Source organism: Lupinus angustifolius, chromosome LG05 (genome assembly GCF_001865875.1).
Source record: "Lupinus angustifolius cultivar Tanjil chromosome LG05, LupAngTanjil_v1.0, whole genome shotgun sequence".
Classification (NCBI taxonomy): Eukaryota; Viridiplantae; Streptophyta; class Magnoliopsida; order Fabales; family Fabaceae; genus Lupinus; species Lupinus angustifolius.
In genome coordinates this window covers 24287443-24303378 of record NC_032013.1, presented here as the reverse complement: position 1 = coordinate 24303378, position 15936 = coordinate 24287443, and the positions used below count along the sequence as shown (strand labels likewise).

Here is a 15936-nt window from a genome sequence, read left to right as displayed (position 1 = left end):
TTACACAATCAATGTATACATATCAAATCTTTTCAAAATACTATTGTGAAATTTATACATGTATGATATCCGAATGCATGAGGGTATATTTTATTTATAAACAAATAAAAATGACAAATAACGAAATTTATGTGATCTCTGTGGATTTAATAGGATCAGATCCCTTGCACATGCTTGTGACTTGCGTTCACACTTTTTTATTTTTATAGAGAATTAACTAATTAATAAACATCAAAATTAGCAATTGATACGTGTTGGGCTTAAAACATAAACTACAACCAAACAATGTTACAAATGTGACACATGTCCTATACGTGGCAAGTAATGAGATCGAGCTTGGGAACTTGGCTTCTCAATTTTCTTCATTCTATATTGTGTCATTTTACAATATTCTTTCATTATCCACCGATGATGTATGAGTTTTACATAGTGTGATTATATCATTTATCTTTTATGTTTAATCTGTATTTATTCTTCAAAAAATATAAATGAATTGTAGATTATATACTAACTATGTATAAATCTTTATATTAACAATGTATAAATATTATAATAATATTATTTTGCTTTTATGCCTTAATTTGTGGGGTACCCTTCCAAGCCGGAATGGATGATATAAAGGAATATGGTCACTAGTTCTATAATTTGTTCCTTATAGTGAACTCTTTGTAGTTTTAAATTTGAATGTGGGTACTCTCACTACAGCTCAGCTTCAACAAACTCTTCTCTTAATTCTCTCCCCTTAGTATCATAAATATTAAGCCATGGCCTAAACATTAATATTTTGGCTCTCTCTATCAATAGCTCTACCATTTGAACTTCAATTTTCAGGTATCTATTTCTCTATACATTGTTGTGTAAATTGTAATTATACATGCATGTAGTTAATTTCTATGTTGGTTCCATTGTTCCCTTTACTTTGTTTAGTTAATATCTCTATACGTTGGAGTTTGGGTGAAATAGGTTTGACAAGGCACTTATATATATATATATGCTAAAAGTTGGTACTTGATCGTTGGTTTGATTTAATATATATATATATATATATATATATATATAATGCCTTCTTTTTTGTTATAATTGCAATTTAGAATATAACTTTGTATAAGTTACCCTATGTTATCATTATGAATTTCATTTTTTTTTAATTTATATATTTATATTAGTAGCTACAAGGTGTTTTCTAAAGGAGGAAATATTCTTATTTCAAAATTATTATTTTATCTAGCAATCTGCTCAAGTTATGCTAAAAGGTTGTAATAACAACAAATGATTTTGTAACAGTTGGATTTGACATACATAAAGTGAGATAATACAAGCATTAAACAATCTCTTTTGTTTTATTAGATTATCCCAAGGAGTAACATCAGGTGGGTCAATACATTTTATAAATTATAATTTCATATGCAAGATTATTTATTACATGTTTTTGACTAAAATTAGTAAGAGGGATACATACTTTTACTTGCTTGATTTAATGTTCATTAAAATTATACATGTATAGTATTTAACGTATAATTAAACTTAAAACTGAAGTCCCACAAAAAACTCAAGAAAAAATTAAGGAGCCTTCAAGAATCTTTCATGCGCTAACTGAAAGAAACATATAAGTAGACTCAATAAATAATTCTTGATTTTGGCTGCCAAAAAAGAACTAGTAGTTACCTTGCAGTTTAGTAGCCACATGGTGGTGCACTTTCCAACTTTACATCATATAAATACTGGATTTTGTACGTGAATGTAAAAGATGTATTATAATATAGGTGTTATTTGAAAGAAATATAAATATATAAAAGCTAAGTATATTTTTTATCGGTAATTGTTAGTATATTAGTTGTTAATATTTTATTGTGAGTCAGACTCCACACAAGCTAAGTGTATTGTTATACAAAATTTGTTGTTCAAATAATATAGTTCTTGTATAATAATTATTCTTTTCCACTAATAATTGATGATGCACATAAGCATCAAATCAAATGCAAATCACATCAATAATAAATAATGGGATCATCACATCATTGTAACCAATAATGTACACATGGATATGAAATTGATATTAATCATTTTTGGCTTTTTCTCTCGAAAAGAAATTTGTTGTGTCATATATTTATTATTGTTGTTTTCTATTCATTATCATTGACACGAGATAATATAATGCAGCAAAACCACACATAAAAGAAGATGGTGATTGGGGATTGTGAGATGAACTCTCAAGGAGATCAAGGAGAAGTTGAATCAGCACTACAAATGGAACACCACCAAGGTGGAATGAAATCATTTTCATCACTTGGAAGACAATCATCAATTTACTCACTCACCTTGGACGAGTTTCAACACACACTAGTGTCCGAGAATGGTAAGAATTTTGGTTCCATGAATATGGATGAGTTTCTCACCAGCATTTGGAATGCCGAAGACAATATTAACCAACCCATCAACAACCACAACCACAATCACAACCATAACAATATATCTCTAACCGAAACAACTTCGGCTGAGAAAGACATAACAACAATAAGGAAGCAGCCAAGTCTGCCAAGACAAGGGTCACTAACCCTTCCTGCACCACTTTGTAGGAAAACTGTGGAACAAGTTTGGTCTGAGATACACCATCAACAACAACAACATAGTAATAACAACGACAATGGGAATGTTCAGAATACCGAGGCTGCCCCTCGCCAACCAACTTTTGGAGAGATGACTTTGGAAGATTTCTTGGTTAAGGCAGGGGTAGTTAGAGAAACTTGTGCAATGAATCCTACACAAGTGTCTCACCAGCAACAACAATATGGAGTGTACACAAATAACAACACTACTATGCCACCTTTTGTTATTGGTGGTGGAGTTGGGAATGTGGTTGCGCCACCTTATACCGCGGTTGCTCAAGGAGGTGGAGAATTAGGAAATGTTAAGAAAAATAGTACTAGTGGGTATCATCCTCCACCACCACCCCCGCCTCCAGGGATTTGTTTCCCTGGAAGCAGGATGGTGAATGGAGGTGGGGGTGGATATGGGGTGGCAATGGCACCCCCACCTAATATAGGAATCGGTGGGCCCGTGAGCCCGGCTTCGTCGAATGAAAACTCTGCTGGTCAATATGGTATTGAGATGAGAGGGAGGAAGAGAATGGTAGATGGTCCTGTTGAAAAGGTGGTTGAAAGAAGGCAGAGAAGGATGATCAAGAATAGAGAATCAGCAGCCAGATCTAGAGCCAGAAAACAGGTACTCATTGCTCTACCTTTTTTTTTGCATTACCAATGGTATTTCTTTACCTTTTTTGCTAAGGAACTAATCACTTTCGGGATTTGACATTGAATCATCTAATAAGTGTCGCTCTCAGGATCGAACCCTCGACATTAAGAATTCATTGAGACCTTACACCATTAGATCAATATCTTTTGTTCTCAATGCAATACCTATATGCTTAGTTAATGTAACATTTCTCATTGTTTTCCTCATCCACTTCCCATAGTGTAACATTTTTTTGGCTACTATATCATTTCTTAATATATTAAATAACTTTTATAATTACTTAGCATATGCCTTTAATAAATTATTACATTTTGTGTTGAATATTTAAGTATGTAAATATTGCTAATGAAGTTTCTTTGGGTGATTTTGTGTTTCTTGCCTTGACAGGCATACACAGTTGAATTAGAAGCAGAACTGAATATATTAAGAGAAGAAAACAACCAGCTAAAGCAGGCGCTGGTAACTCCTAAATAACATTAACTTTTGATGCTCTTTTTATAACATATTCATCAGAAACTACTAACGTAAGATCATGTTTTTTATATTCCTCAGGCTGAGCTTGAGAGAAGAAGAAAGCAGCAGGTAAACAATGATGAATCTAGCTAATTGCAATTTTCCCTTACGGTATGCTTGCGAGTTAGGTTTCGAAGGAGAATGAAAGACTTCAGAGTCATGAGATATATTTATGAGATGACTCTAAAATTTTCCATTTCACTCATTTTCTCTACAAAACTCAAATCCAACTTACAAACACGCTGAGTTAGCATAAAAGGTAGCTAGAAAAAGCATTGCATGTGAGATGGGAATATTGATTGCCCTTTCAAACTCCAATATATAATATGCATATAAAAATATATAATTTTTTGTTGATACCACTCTTTCTTTAAATTACAGTGTTTTGAGGAAGTGAATGTGGGGATTCAAACCAAAGCTCAGAAGGCAAAAGAGAAACTTAGAGCTATGAGAAGGAACCTAAGTTGTCCTTTGTGAAACAGTATCCACATAAATCCTTGGACTTAGTACCCAATGAAGTTGGTACTTATGGTTCATCACCTTCTATTTACTTGAAGGAAGTGTAGAAACTACAAGATTGAAGTCAAAACCAGCTAGATAGAGAGAAAGAAACAAGGTGAGAGAGATGGAACTTAATTTGAGAGCCAACCTCTGTTAGGGTCCTTGAAGATTGGATCATCCAATTTGGATAACTAGCTATTATGAAATGATTACTAGTTACTCAAATAATGTATAATATAAGTAGTTGTCTGTATTATTGACATGAAGGCATTCTTAATATTGTAAAATTATCTTATTTTGAAGCTTGCTTACGCCATCCACACACTTATTTAGCCCATATAATACATGCATATAGGTTATAACTTTCGAGTATCCAACAAGAATCCCCTGCTAACAATATTTTTACAAAGAAATATAGTAAAACAGAAAATATCTTACTATATTTATACACAACGAGAACTAACTGTGAAGTAACGAACTTAACTAACTTATCCTAGTGGCTTTTGCAAGCCTTGGATTTAAGGTGAATTTGAAAAGTCCAAAACAATGTGTGTTTGTAGTGTTCCTCAAATAAACAAATAAAGTATCGGTTTGCAAGCATATGTACCTTGACATTCCAATTTTGTGGGAAAGGTTACATGATTTCCAATTTTGTATAGAAATTACAGGATATTTTGGCTTCTTGGAAAAATCAAGTCTTGAATAAGGCTAGTGGGATGTGTTCTGCAGAACCTTCGGTTTCTGCATTCCTCAGAGTCATCTCAGCTTCATCTTGCTTAGACAGAAAGGGTAATTTTAGTTTGTGAGTTGGTTATCGAGAGCAATGACAGAAAGGGAAATATTTTAGAACCATGAAATACACATGTGAAATGACTCTCAAACTTTCATTTTCCTTTCCTTTTTCTCTAAAAAAATAACTCGCAAACAGACTCTAGAAGTCATGCTTCTTTAGGCTTCATCTTGCTTAAATGGAATGTTGTTTCATGAGAAAGTCAAGATTCAAATCCAGCATTGGAAATTCATTATGTCCTCCTTAGAAATGCTTTCTGTCCTAATAGAGATTAAGGAACTCAAGTTGTTGTGGTCGTTGTAATGGTTCTCAATGTAATGATAATTTAACAAATGCGTAATATACAAGTTGGCAAAAGAATTTTAGAAGAAAACTTTGTTCAGCATTGAATCTGCTGATTGTTATCATAAACGAAACAGAATAATTTCAATACTATTGTTAACCTAAAAACTATACAAGTGTATCAGTATCCATAATAAAAAAAATTGTACATTATAAACCAGAAACATCATGATAATACAAATTGTTGTCCTAAGCCCTATTAGCATCAGAACTCCATACACTAAAATCGTGTCATCTTTTGTTCTAAGCACCAAAAGTTTCATTCTCCTTGTTCTAATGTTCTAGCATGCAAAATTATAGAAATCCATCAAATCGTGATAGAATGACCTCATGAGTTTGGATAAACACCAAGTTGAACAGCAACTTCAACCATTTCATGACTTATTAGCTCCACTACTTGTTGTGGTCATGAAAGATTCACCACAACCACACTGGCCTTTAGAGTTTGGATTAACAAAAATGAACTCGGATCTAATAGGAAAAACAAAAGAAAAAAGAAGTATTAAAACAGAAGCACTGAAAAGAACTGGCAATTGTTATATCAAACATGTTAAGAGAGAAAAAAGCAGTCGAAAACATAGTGAAGCACAAGTATGTTGTTCCTAAATGGAAAATGAAATTTGAGAGCATATGGGCACAACAGTTCTAGTTCAGAAGAACTATACATGTACGGATCATTAATAATTTAATAAAGATTAGAAGGAATATAGCAGAGTTATTTGGGGTGTTCAGCATTCTAAGTTGACCTCCAATTTTATAACATATGAGTATTTTCCAATTTTATACAACCTGAATGGAATCTGTATACACAGAAACTTAGTGAGAAGATGAAATCCTTCATCCAAAAGTAGCAGCGGGATGATCAAATTTATTAAAACTCACGAGGGCAGAATTATTAACTTATCTTGATCTACAAGGAGCAATTCAGACGTTTGAAACAATAATATTAAGATGTCTATTTCCCAACATATATACTTGTTTATAAAGAGATTTCCTTACCTCATTCGCAAAATGCAATAAAATAAACAAAACGATAATAATGTAAGAGGAATATAAACAGGAAGAATTAAATAAAACATTTACCTCAGTTTGTCATCTACAAAATCCATCTTAGTCCCAATGACATGCATAAGAGCCTTTGGATCAATCAATATCTTGACACCCTTATCCTCAATTAACTCATCAAATTTCCCCTTTTCATCTGTTAAAGCAACAAAAAACCAAAGCTCAAAAAGTCATAATGCATCCATCTCCAGCTTACCAGAAGGGTATGACCAATACAACAAATATTAAACACACAGCAGGATTAATGTTTTCTCAATAATGCTCGGATGTGGGGCATGAAATTTTCATAGAAAATAAGTTTACACCAAAGGTTAACTTTGAGGCATACCTGTTTACCTTAGTATATGACGTACACATACTTATTCTAAAAATTATTGCCCGAATGCATGCTTTTGGTTAATGTAGTCTTAGTTGATTTGTCAAGAAAGAGTAACTTTCAAACTTGAGTTCAGTGGGAGTGAGATAACGCAATAGTATATGAAACACAAGCTTATAAGACACAACAATGCTTTGGAAGTGACATGAAACAAGAGTTTGAAATGTTTCAATAGAGACCAATGGTGATGGTAACCCAATAACCGAATTCACCTTTTGGAATAAGGCTTTCTCGTCGCCACTTCCTTGATCACAAACTTTGAGGTACAGTTTAATTATTCCATCGTTTCAATTCTCTAATGTGTATTCATTCTTTTATTGTAATTGTACTTTCTGAAGTAAATCATCCAAAATTCTTAGCAGTTAGCACAAAAGACAACAAACTGAGCACTCACATGCAATTGTGCAACAACATGATACATAAATGCAACCAAAGACACAGTAAAAACATCAGAAAACTTTTCAAAAAGAACAAAAGCCGGATCATTCAGAGACCATCAATATCCAAAAATCATTTTGGACTCGTACTAATCCGAATCAAGCCGATAAGAGTCATCCAAGAGCGCAAAGTTTTTGAAGCGCCTATTTTTCCCATTCAATATTCCAAACTCCAAACCTTGCTTATACGGAAATCCTCACTCAGACCAACATGCGTTGTTAAAACATACTATAATCATACATTATTATAGTTTTTATTCTTATTATAAGAATAACATAGAGATTCTAAGACAATAACTTCCTAACTAATTAAGCTAAGTTAGAACGGTACAAGTTAGTATTTAATTGAACTGAACACACACATACATAAAGTGCTATGTGAACCAGACACAAATTATTTGATAATAATCGTTTTATTATAGAACAAATTCCAAACGAAAATCATTATCCACATTCCATATTATAAATAACTTAATCGAGAAGCTAAAAAACCAAAATAGATTATTGAATAATATACCTGCGTAATTGAGGGTGTAGGATAAGCCATTACAACCGCGAGCCTTGACTCCTAGCTTCAAGAAGGGTCTCTGTCGCTGATCTAGCAACTCTCGTATTCGCGACGCCGCGGCGTCCGTTAACGTCACCGCATGACGCCGCGCCGCCGTGCCAAATTTCTCCACCGCCGTCGCCATCGCCTTGGAAGCCATTGATTTGGTTCCTTTATTATTCTGCAATTGCTTCTTCAACAAGTGGAAATGAAGACGTGTTGTGTTAGAAGGATAATTTCAACGGGGAAGGGTATTTTCGTCATTTTAGATTTTATTAGGTGCGTGTACAGCACGCAATATTCTCAACTACACCATATTAAATATTTAATTTTAATTAAAAATTTGTTATTAATAATAACATAAAAAATCATAAATACATTTGTCTCCAAATATAATATATTCTACTGTATAAAAATTTTCCTCCAATGAACCTATTTGCCTATGTGGCCTAATCACGATGGCCTGTGAGCCTATCACAGGTAATGTTATCAAGAAACATATACTAGTATCTTTTATTTTTTTAATAAATGAACTATCATTTTCTTGGACAAAAATTGAACTACCATTTTCCTTGTTGAAAAATAAGGAAATGATTGGAAAACATGTGAATGTATTACTACACATACTCTGGATCTGATTGTTTAAAAATGCATCACTATGTATTAAAATCTTAAAGTTAATTCAACAAGCAATTTAGGCATGCTTAATAGATGGATAACAATCTAAAATAACCTAATTTTTCCAAGTTTGTTAAATAAATACAAAGTATAAATTATTAAAATATGTTTATAACATCCACAACCATCAATTATTTATTATTAACTTGGTTGAAAAATTCTATTAAACCTTTTCTCTAATAGAATTAAAAGTAAAGTAAATTTTTAATAAAATGTTGATCCAATTATATTAGGTAAGAATACAATGTTCCATTCTTTGAAGTTATACTTATCAGGAATACAATCACATACCTAAAAGTCGAAGTCGAAAGAATTAATTAACCCGATAAAAAAAGTCAATTGTATGATAAAGAAGGGAAAATGTTATAAAACCCTGATGGAGAAATGGGTGTTAGCCGCCAAGTAGAAAAGAACATTGTTGTGTGTTTTCAATGTCACACCAACATCAACGTTGCCAAACATTTTGATCAACACTCATATTTAACACCCAAAACAAATAAGCGCTTTTTCTCTCAAAATCATTTAAGCGCTTCTCCACCCAAATGCCCTTCACTTTTTCAGGTTTCTCTTCTTCTTATCCCCTTCATTTCTACTCAAATTTTCTCCTATTGTACTTATCATTTTTTTATTAATATCTTTCAAAATCACTAAGCTTTTGCATCTTCACTCTTTAGATATATGGTTCTGAGATTATTATTATTATTGTTAATATATTCACTCTCTTATTATTATTGTTGATATAATTAGTCCATTGCTACACTATCTTGTTACAGCTTTAGTTATAGTGTAGTGTAGTGTAGTTTACAAGTTTCTTAATTATTTGAATTTTGTTCTAAGAATTTGAGGATTCCTTTTTGTTCCCATGACAGGTATTGGAACAAAGAATTGTGGGCAAGTTGCAAGTTTCAAACTTTTGGGTCTTTGAATTTATCAATTTAATTTAATTTTTCCCATATATTGAAGTGTTTATTAGGATTCATGAGTTTGGATACCATAAAAATGGCAACTTGTATGTCTACAAGTTTTGCTCCTTCAAATTCTAGACATTTAGCTAGGGTTCTTGCTGTTCCTGGAGGAAGGACATTGACAGAGAATCACAATGGCAGGTCATGTTTCATGAAAATGTATGAAAACAAGTATGGATTTTCGGGTGGTAACCGAAAATCGGGTTTGTTACAAGTTAAGTGCTCAGCCAATTCCAACAGTGTCTACCATGGTAAAGATCCTTTTCTAGATCTACATCCTGAGGTGTCAATGCTCAGAGGGACAGGTAGTGGTGGAGTGAACAACCTGATAAAAGATATCCCCAACGGAAATGTTGCTGAAAGCTTAGAACCCATTTCTAGTTCAAGTAATTACAATGAGGCAAAGATCAAAGTCATTGGTGTTGGAGGTGGTGGCTCAAATGCAGTCAATCGCATGATTCAGAGCTCCATGAATGGTGTAGAGTTCTGGATTGTCAACACCGATGTTCAAGCCATGAGAGTATCACCTGTCTTTCCGGATAACCGTTTGCAAATTGGTCAAGAGCTAACTCGAGGTCTTGGTGCTGGTGGTAATCCTGAGATTGGCATGAATGCTGCCAAAGAAAGCAGAGAATCAATTGAGGAAGCTGTTCATGGAGCTGATATGGTCTTTGTTACGGTAGGTTTGTTCAGTTATAGCTTCTGCGTAGTGCATTCCAGTTTTGCATGCTGAATTTTCTTTTAGTTACCATCAGTGGTGATAACACAAATGGAAACACTATTGCAAAAACTTGATATCATTAACATTTGTGTTTTTAGAGTATTATTCTATAACGGAGGAGACCCTGGTAATAGAGAAGAGAATAGCCAATGAAAAGTTACAAGAAACACTAAAACTGTCTCTAAATGGCCTCTTTGGGAACCTGGTTTTTAATTTGGTAGAACCTATCGCCTTTGTTTGACTCATGTAGTTGACCCAATCTTATTGGAAATGACTTCTATTTTGTTGTTGTAGACCGATATATCAAATATTTGGTACCCTGCAATTGCAAAGTACTTGTACACAGCATTTAGTTTTAAATTTAGGAGGAGAAATATTAGAGCATATATAAAACTCAAGTATTTATCATTTTGAAATATATTGGTTTATTAACAATTGGAAATAGGTGTGCTTGCATATGCAGTTCACAGCTACGTTTTTCATTGTTGGTATATTTTGATAAATTTGAAAATTAAATTTCATTTGTGCAGGCTGGAATGGGTGGAGGAACTGGCACTGGTGGAGCTCCAATTATTGCTGCCGTTGCAAAGTCGATGGGTATTCTGACTGTTGGTATTGTCACAACCCCTTTCTCATTTGAAGGACGAAGGAGGGCAGTTCAAGCACAAGAAGGAATTGCAGCTTTAAGAGATAGTGTTGATACTCTGATAGTTATACCAAATGACAAGCTGCTGACAGCAGTTGCTCCATCTACTCCTGTAACCGAGGCATTCAATCTGGCTGATGATATTCTTCGACAAGGTGTTCGTGGCATATCTGATATCATTACGGTATGGAATTCTTAAAGATTTTTTAATATGAAGAATATACCTTACTGTTGTTGCTTTGTTCTTTTCCTCTCGTCAAATTTTGAATTTTGATTGAAAAGGAAAAAGACAAATGAAAAGGGAAGTACCGAAGTAGGGATCCTAAAGTGTTTTCTGTCTTTATTTGTTTTTACAATAGCCAGTTGTTTGTACCCAGTACTCTTGTTTGTGGGTATGAAGTTGTTTGGTATATTGTTCAAAATTGTGTTACCATTAGTTTAATTGCTTGAGTTCATATACTTTTGTTATCCATTTTGCTTGATGGTGTCTATCTGTAAGTTCATAATGCTCATTATTTACTTTTTAATTGATTGCAGATACCGGGATTGGTGAATGTAGACTTTGCTGATGTTCGAGCTATAATGGCCGATGCAGGTTCTTCACTTATGGGGATAGGAACTGCAACTGGTATGTATGGAAAGTGAAAATGGGACTGCAATGCAGCCCCTGAATAATTATTCTGCATCATCTGTTTTGCTCACTGAAACTTGTATGTGCCGAGGGAGTAGTGTTTTACTAATACTATATATGTAGGGCAGGTTTATATATCAGCTTACCATATCCATATGCTGTCCATGTCTACGAAATGGGAAATTTTACGACCCTAGTTGTTTTGGAGAAATAGTTGCCATTGCCCTGTAAATATTTCTTACATAGCAAATCCAAATAAAGCAAACTGTGGGTTGTAAAATGAACTGTTCTTAGGAGTCATATCTTGCCACACTTCAAAGTTCTGGAGAAGCTCACACATTAATGGTGGCAAATACGCCTTAATGGTCCTCAACAACAAAACATTACGTCTCTACATCACTTTCTGTTAAATTTTTAATTATTGAAGTAGAAATGTGATATCTTTTGATTGACATGCCTCTCTTTTTCGCGGGGTGCGGGGGCTGATAATTGATGATCACATTACAATCTGTGAATTATATTATTGGAATTTATCTTCTGGTTTTTTTTTCTTCTTTTTTTGGGTTTAAGGGAAAACAAGGGCAAGAGATGCTGCATTGAATGCCATCCAGTCACCTTTATTAGATATTGGTATCGAGAGGGCTACCGGAATTGTATGGAACATAACTGGTGGAAGCGATCTGACCTTGTTTGAGGTAACCAGCTATTCCTATGGTTCTTACCGTTTTATCTTCGCTAAATATTTGTTTCATATGTGCCCATGATGTTTCCTCTTCAAATATTTTCAACAAAAACAATAACCTTCATTTTTTCCTCGGTTCCTTCGGAATTTGAATCATCTAAAGACTATAGGAAGTTTCTAGGAGCAACATTTACTTACTGAAGTCAGCATTTTCTTTACCCTTACTGCCATGTGCCAGATTCATAGGAACAATGTATTGCATGATTGTTCTAGAATCTTGATTGCAAGTTGAATCGGTTTTCCGTGGACATGATATTTAAGTCAGCACGAAAAATCTGAGGTTTATAAAAATATTTGGAAATAGACACCCATCTCTGTCAAGTTTGTTGCCTTATTTTTCTGACATTTCATTGATAAATTTGGTTGTTGAATTGAGCAAATATTTGAGGAATACTTTAGCATTCATGCTGTACCTACTTCATGTTCTTCTATCTGTTAAACTCACCATGCTCTTTAAGTAAGTTGATCCTTTCATATGCTATGGCTTTTAATATAATCATTTACAGGTAAATGCTGCAGCAGAGGTTATATATGATCTTGTGGACCCCACTGCTAACTTAATATTTGGATCAGTAATAGATCCATCCCTAAATGGCCAAGTAAGTCTAACTATGCAAACCCTTATGTTTATATGAACTTCTATTTGGTATGCCATTATATTTCCAGCAATAATTTTTTTGGTACTACCAAGAGTATCCCCTCACCATTTGGGTAAGGACTAAGGAACTAATCCCTTTCGGGTGCGTGGTTGCCCATCCCAACAAGTGTCGCTCCCAGGAATCGGACCCTTGACCTTTTGGTCATCCAGGGGATCTAGCGGGGCCTTACACCACTAGACCAGCGTCCCGTTGGTCTCCAGCAATGAATTGGGCAACATATCCCCATACTCCAATGTGTTCCATGACAAAGCAGTTCATAAATCTTTATGAACATGTGCTACAAGCAATTCATAAATAATTTTGAAATGGTTTCACTATAAGTTATCTTTATAAATGACTAGTTACCAACCAATTTGAAGCTCTAAATTCTTTAGTGTACCCTCTCATTTTGTTCTGATTTTTAGGTAAGAAAATATACTACAAGCTTTAAGAGGATCATTCAACCCAATTAACTGCAATTATGAAGTCATCAAAAGAAAATGTCCTATTATCACATAAACTTGCAAATGATATTAGATAGAAGAACTAAACATAATAATCTTTAAAGTACAATTTCATAATCTAATTGTGTATATATATAATATATATTATGATCAGCATGGTGAACAATGTTATTTGGTTTGATATAGGTAAGCATAACATTGATTGCAACTGGATTCAAGCGCCAAGAGGAAAATGAAGTGAGACCTACACAGGTATGGCTTAACTCAACCCCACCCTACCATTTTTCTCTATGATGATGCAATGCTCATAATTCTGGTATTTGTTCAAAATGCAGGCCACACAACTCACACAGGGAGAACCCATCGTTATCAATCGGCGATCTTCCTCTTTCACCGATGGCAGTTTTGTCGAGATCCCTGAATTCCTGAAGAAGAAAGGACGATCACGCTATCCAAGAGCTTAATACCAAGAAAGGGTGCTGTTCCTTGCACTTTTAGGGATACAGATAACATTGGTCTAGGTATTAAGTCTTCATTTCAAACCTATGTTAGCAATTTTAGGTCTTGATGTGCATACTTATACATGAAAGCTTAGTACTTTCCAAACTTTTATGTTCAAAGTTGAGCCTGGTCGCAGATAAAGTATCAATAAGAGAATAAACTCGATATAGCGGAGATGAAAATGTACCGTTATAGAAAAGAAGGTAGAATGATACCTTATATGATTTGGACATGTGTGTAGGAGACTTTAGAAACTCAAATGTGGAGAGTAGATGAATGTTATTCTAATTTCTAGAGACAAAAGGATACCAAGAAAAACCTCGGAAACAAAATCCAGCAAAAATAACTTTTTGAACATTGCAAGCAAATCTCTATCTCATTAAAAGCAAATATTGCATATACAAAGTATTTGTATTTTAAATTTTGCTAAAATTCATATCATTGAAGGATATATTCTTAAGCTGCCCAACATCAATCTCACAATAGAGAACAGGGACTATCTGCCTCAAAAAATTCCTGTATCCTTATCTCAAGCTAATAACATTATTATATCAAGTAATATAAAAATATTTATTTTTACTTTTAGGAAATACTTTTTTTATTTAAGTGGCACTTTTCAATTAATTTTGATAGGTGATTTGTGTTCTACAATCCACATGCCCCCACTTCTTTGACATTATCTTCTCTAATAGTCATCATCAATAATATATAGTGTTCATCAATAATATTTAATGCGGGAGTCAGATGGTGAAGAGGGCAGTCATAAGGAATGGAGTGCAGGAGGTTGTCGGTTCGAGTCCCACCATCAACAAAAATGGGAGTTATAAGGGTGGTTTGATGGTAGGGTGTAGGAGGTTAAGGGTGGAGTCTCACCCACAACAAAATACTAACGTATTAACAACTAACATACTAACATCGATCAAAATAAATAAATAATAACATTTAAAGCATTTATATACCTAATGCTGAAACTTCAAACTACAAGTTAAGCTGAACCATCTAATTAATCCAATCAATGGTAATTTTTTATTGTTTTATGTGGGTACAGATTCTTTTTCTTTTCATTTCATTTAATTTCATTATGGTATTTATTCATTTTTCATTTTCAGTACACCAAAGTTGGAACTAAGCCCCCACATGTTAAAATCCCATCTGAAAAAACAAGACACGTACATTTGTTACATACCATACAAAAGATTCTACTGTGGTTGACGTGTACTCTAATTTCCCACCCATTTCTCTGCTTTATTTCCCCACACACAAAAAAACATCACTCTTCTTTTTCTCTCTCTGCATGAAAGAAAACAACCTTTTCATCATGGCTCACCAATCCTTGGTTGAATCTAATGACAAATTTCCTCTTCAGCCATTAGAATTCAACAGCAACAACATGGGACAACAACATAAAGATGTTGAACAAAACACTTCAGCTTCAATAACCAATCTCAACAACAACAAAGAGGAAATAGCATTGCAGGTACTTGTTGAAGAAGAAAGTGAGGTTATAGCTGAGGATAGTGAACGTGAGAGGCTGAAAAAGCATAGAGTTGAAGTAGCTGGAAGAGTTTGGATTCCTGAGATATGGGGTCAAGAGAATTTTTTGATGGATTGGATAGATTGTACTACTGCATTTCATGTTCATTTAGTTCCTAGCAAGATCACTACAGCACAAGAGGCTTTGGTTGAAGAGGGTAAAAAGGTTAATGCTTCTGGACTAAGCATAGAGAACAGGTGTTAGAATTTTCCATTTCTGTATTTCAGTTTAATGATGAACACTATATATTATTGATGATGGGTGGTTTATTGATCCTGAGATTTATATACATAATCCTTTTTGTAGTTAAGAATTTCATTATGGTGGTGTTGAATTGATGAGGGTAATTTTTGTAAGTAAAATGTGTGAATTGAATTCCTTTATTTATATTATCTCACATGATCTAACTCTATTATCCCCAACCAATCTAGACTTGGCTTATATAATTTTCAGCCTCTTGTAAGAAACAACTCTAGTATAATTTCACAACATATTCAATTTCAAACATATCATTGGTAAAAGATATAATCTAAGAGAAGGGTTTTTCAATCAAGAGTGACTGAAATTCCAACTCAAATTGACAAGTTACTTAT

The 15936-nt window shown here is 33.8% G+C and overlaps 4 protein-coding genes and 1 long non-coding RNA gene across 6 annotated transcripts; 3 read left to right on the top strand and 2 right to left on the bottom strand.

Annotated features, from left to right (window-relative positions):
• On the top strand, positions 629-4672 carry LOC109348321 (protein ABSCISIC ACID-INSENSITIVE 5-like). The gene is made up of 5 exons (XM_019588707.1): positions 629-831; positions 2161-3222; positions 3640-3711; positions 3805-3834; positions 4147-4672. Exons 2-5 carry the CDS (start codon positions 2182-2184, stop codon positions 4240-4242), a joined length of 1239 nt encoding a protein of 412 aa, XP_019444252.1. The 5' UTR covers positions 629-831; positions 2161-2181; the 3' UTR covers positions 4243-4672.
• On the bottom strand, positions 3720-4178 carry LOC109348322. Its single transcript, XR_002107721.1, has 2 exons — positions 4079-4178; positions 3720-3881 (listed from the first exon to the last, which is right to left on the bottom strand). It is a non-coding gene; the product is annotated as an uncharacterized LOC109348322 (long non-coding RNA).
• LOC109348320 (iron-sulfur assembly protein IscA-like 1, mitochondrial) lies at positions 5188-8079 on the bottom strand. Of its 2 annotated transcripts, XM_019588706.1 has the most exons (4): positions 7794-8079; positions 6482-6599; positions 5747-5869; positions 5188-5312 (listed from the first exon to the last, which is right to left on the bottom strand). In XM_019588706.1, the coding sequence occupies exons 1-3, from the start codon at positions 7981-7983 to the stop codon at positions 5773-5775; spliced, it is 405 nt and encodes a 134-aa protein (XP_019444251.1). In that variant the 5' UTR covers positions 7984-8079; the 3' UTR covers positions 5188-5312; positions 5747-5772. The 2 variants fall into 2 exon arrangements, with proteins under 2 accessions (XP_019444251.1, XP_019444250.1); XM_019588705.1 differs by lacking the exon at positions 5188-5312 and having other exon boundaries at positions 5464-5869; positions 7794-8077.
• On the top strand, positions 8878-13968 carry LOC109348319 (cell division protein FtsZ homolog 2-1, chloroplastic-like). Its single transcript, XM_019588704.1, has 8 exons — positions 8878-9062; positions 9371-10145; positions 10718-11017; positions 11371-11461; positions 12035-12159; positions 12713-12805; positions 13495-13560; positions 13644-13968. The coding sequence occupies exons 2-8, from the start codon at positions 9480-9482 to the stop codon at positions 13770-13772; spliced, it is 1470 nt and encodes a 489-aa protein (XP_019444249.1). The 5' UTR covers positions 8878-9062; positions 9371-9479; the 3' UTR covers positions 13773-13968.
• Positions 14941-15632, top strand: LOC109348317. Its single transcript, XM_019588703.1, has one exon. The coding sequence runs from the start codon at positions 15104-15106 to the stop codon at positions 15545-15547; it is 444 nt and encodes a 147-aa protein (XP_019444248.1). The 5' UTR covers positions 14941-15103; the 3' UTR covers positions 15548-15632.

Bases quoted from the DNA above. Each gene is read 5' to 3' on its own strand.
- LOC109348321 (XM_019588707.1), top strand. From the start codon at position 2,182: ATGGTGATTGGGGATTGTGAGATGAACTCTCAAGGAGATCAAGGAGAA. The intron at 3,712-3,804 runs GTAACTCCTAAA...TATATTCCTCAG, and splicing joins ACCAGCTAAAGCAGGCGCTG to GCTGAGCTTGAGAGAAGAAG. The intron at 3,835-4,146 runs GTAAACAATGAT...TTTAAATTACAG, and splicing joins AGAGAAGAAGAAAGCAGCAG to TGTTTTGAGGAAGTGAATGT.
- LOC109348320 (XM_019588706.1), bottom strand. From the start codon at position 7,983: ATGGCTTCCAAGGCGATGGCGACGGCGGTGGAGAAATTTGGCACGGCG. The intron at 6,600-7,793 runs GTATATTATTCA...TTGCTTTAACAG, and splicing joins CTACACCCTCAATTACGCAG to ATGAAAAGGGGAAATTTGAT. The intron at 5,870-6,481 runs GTAAATGTTTTA...TTTTCCTATTAG, and splicing joins TTTGTAGATGACAAACTGAG to ATCCGAGTTCATTTTTGTTA.
- LOC109348317 (XM_019588703.1), top strand. From the start codon at position 15,104: ATGAAAGAAAACAACCTTTTCATCATGGCTCACCAATCCTTGGTTGAA.
- LOC109348319 (XM_019588704.1), top strand. From the start codon at position 9,480: ATGAGTTTGGATACCATAAAAATGGCAACTTGTATGTCTACAAGTTTT. The intron at 10,146-10,717 runs GTAGGTTTGTTC...TCATTTGTGCAG, and splicing joins CTGATATGGTCTTTGTTACG to GCTGGAATGGGTGGAGGAAC. The intron at 13,561-13,643 runs GTATGGCTTAAC...TTCAAAATGCAG, and splicing joins ATGAAGTGAGACCTACACAG to GCCACACAACTCACACAGGG.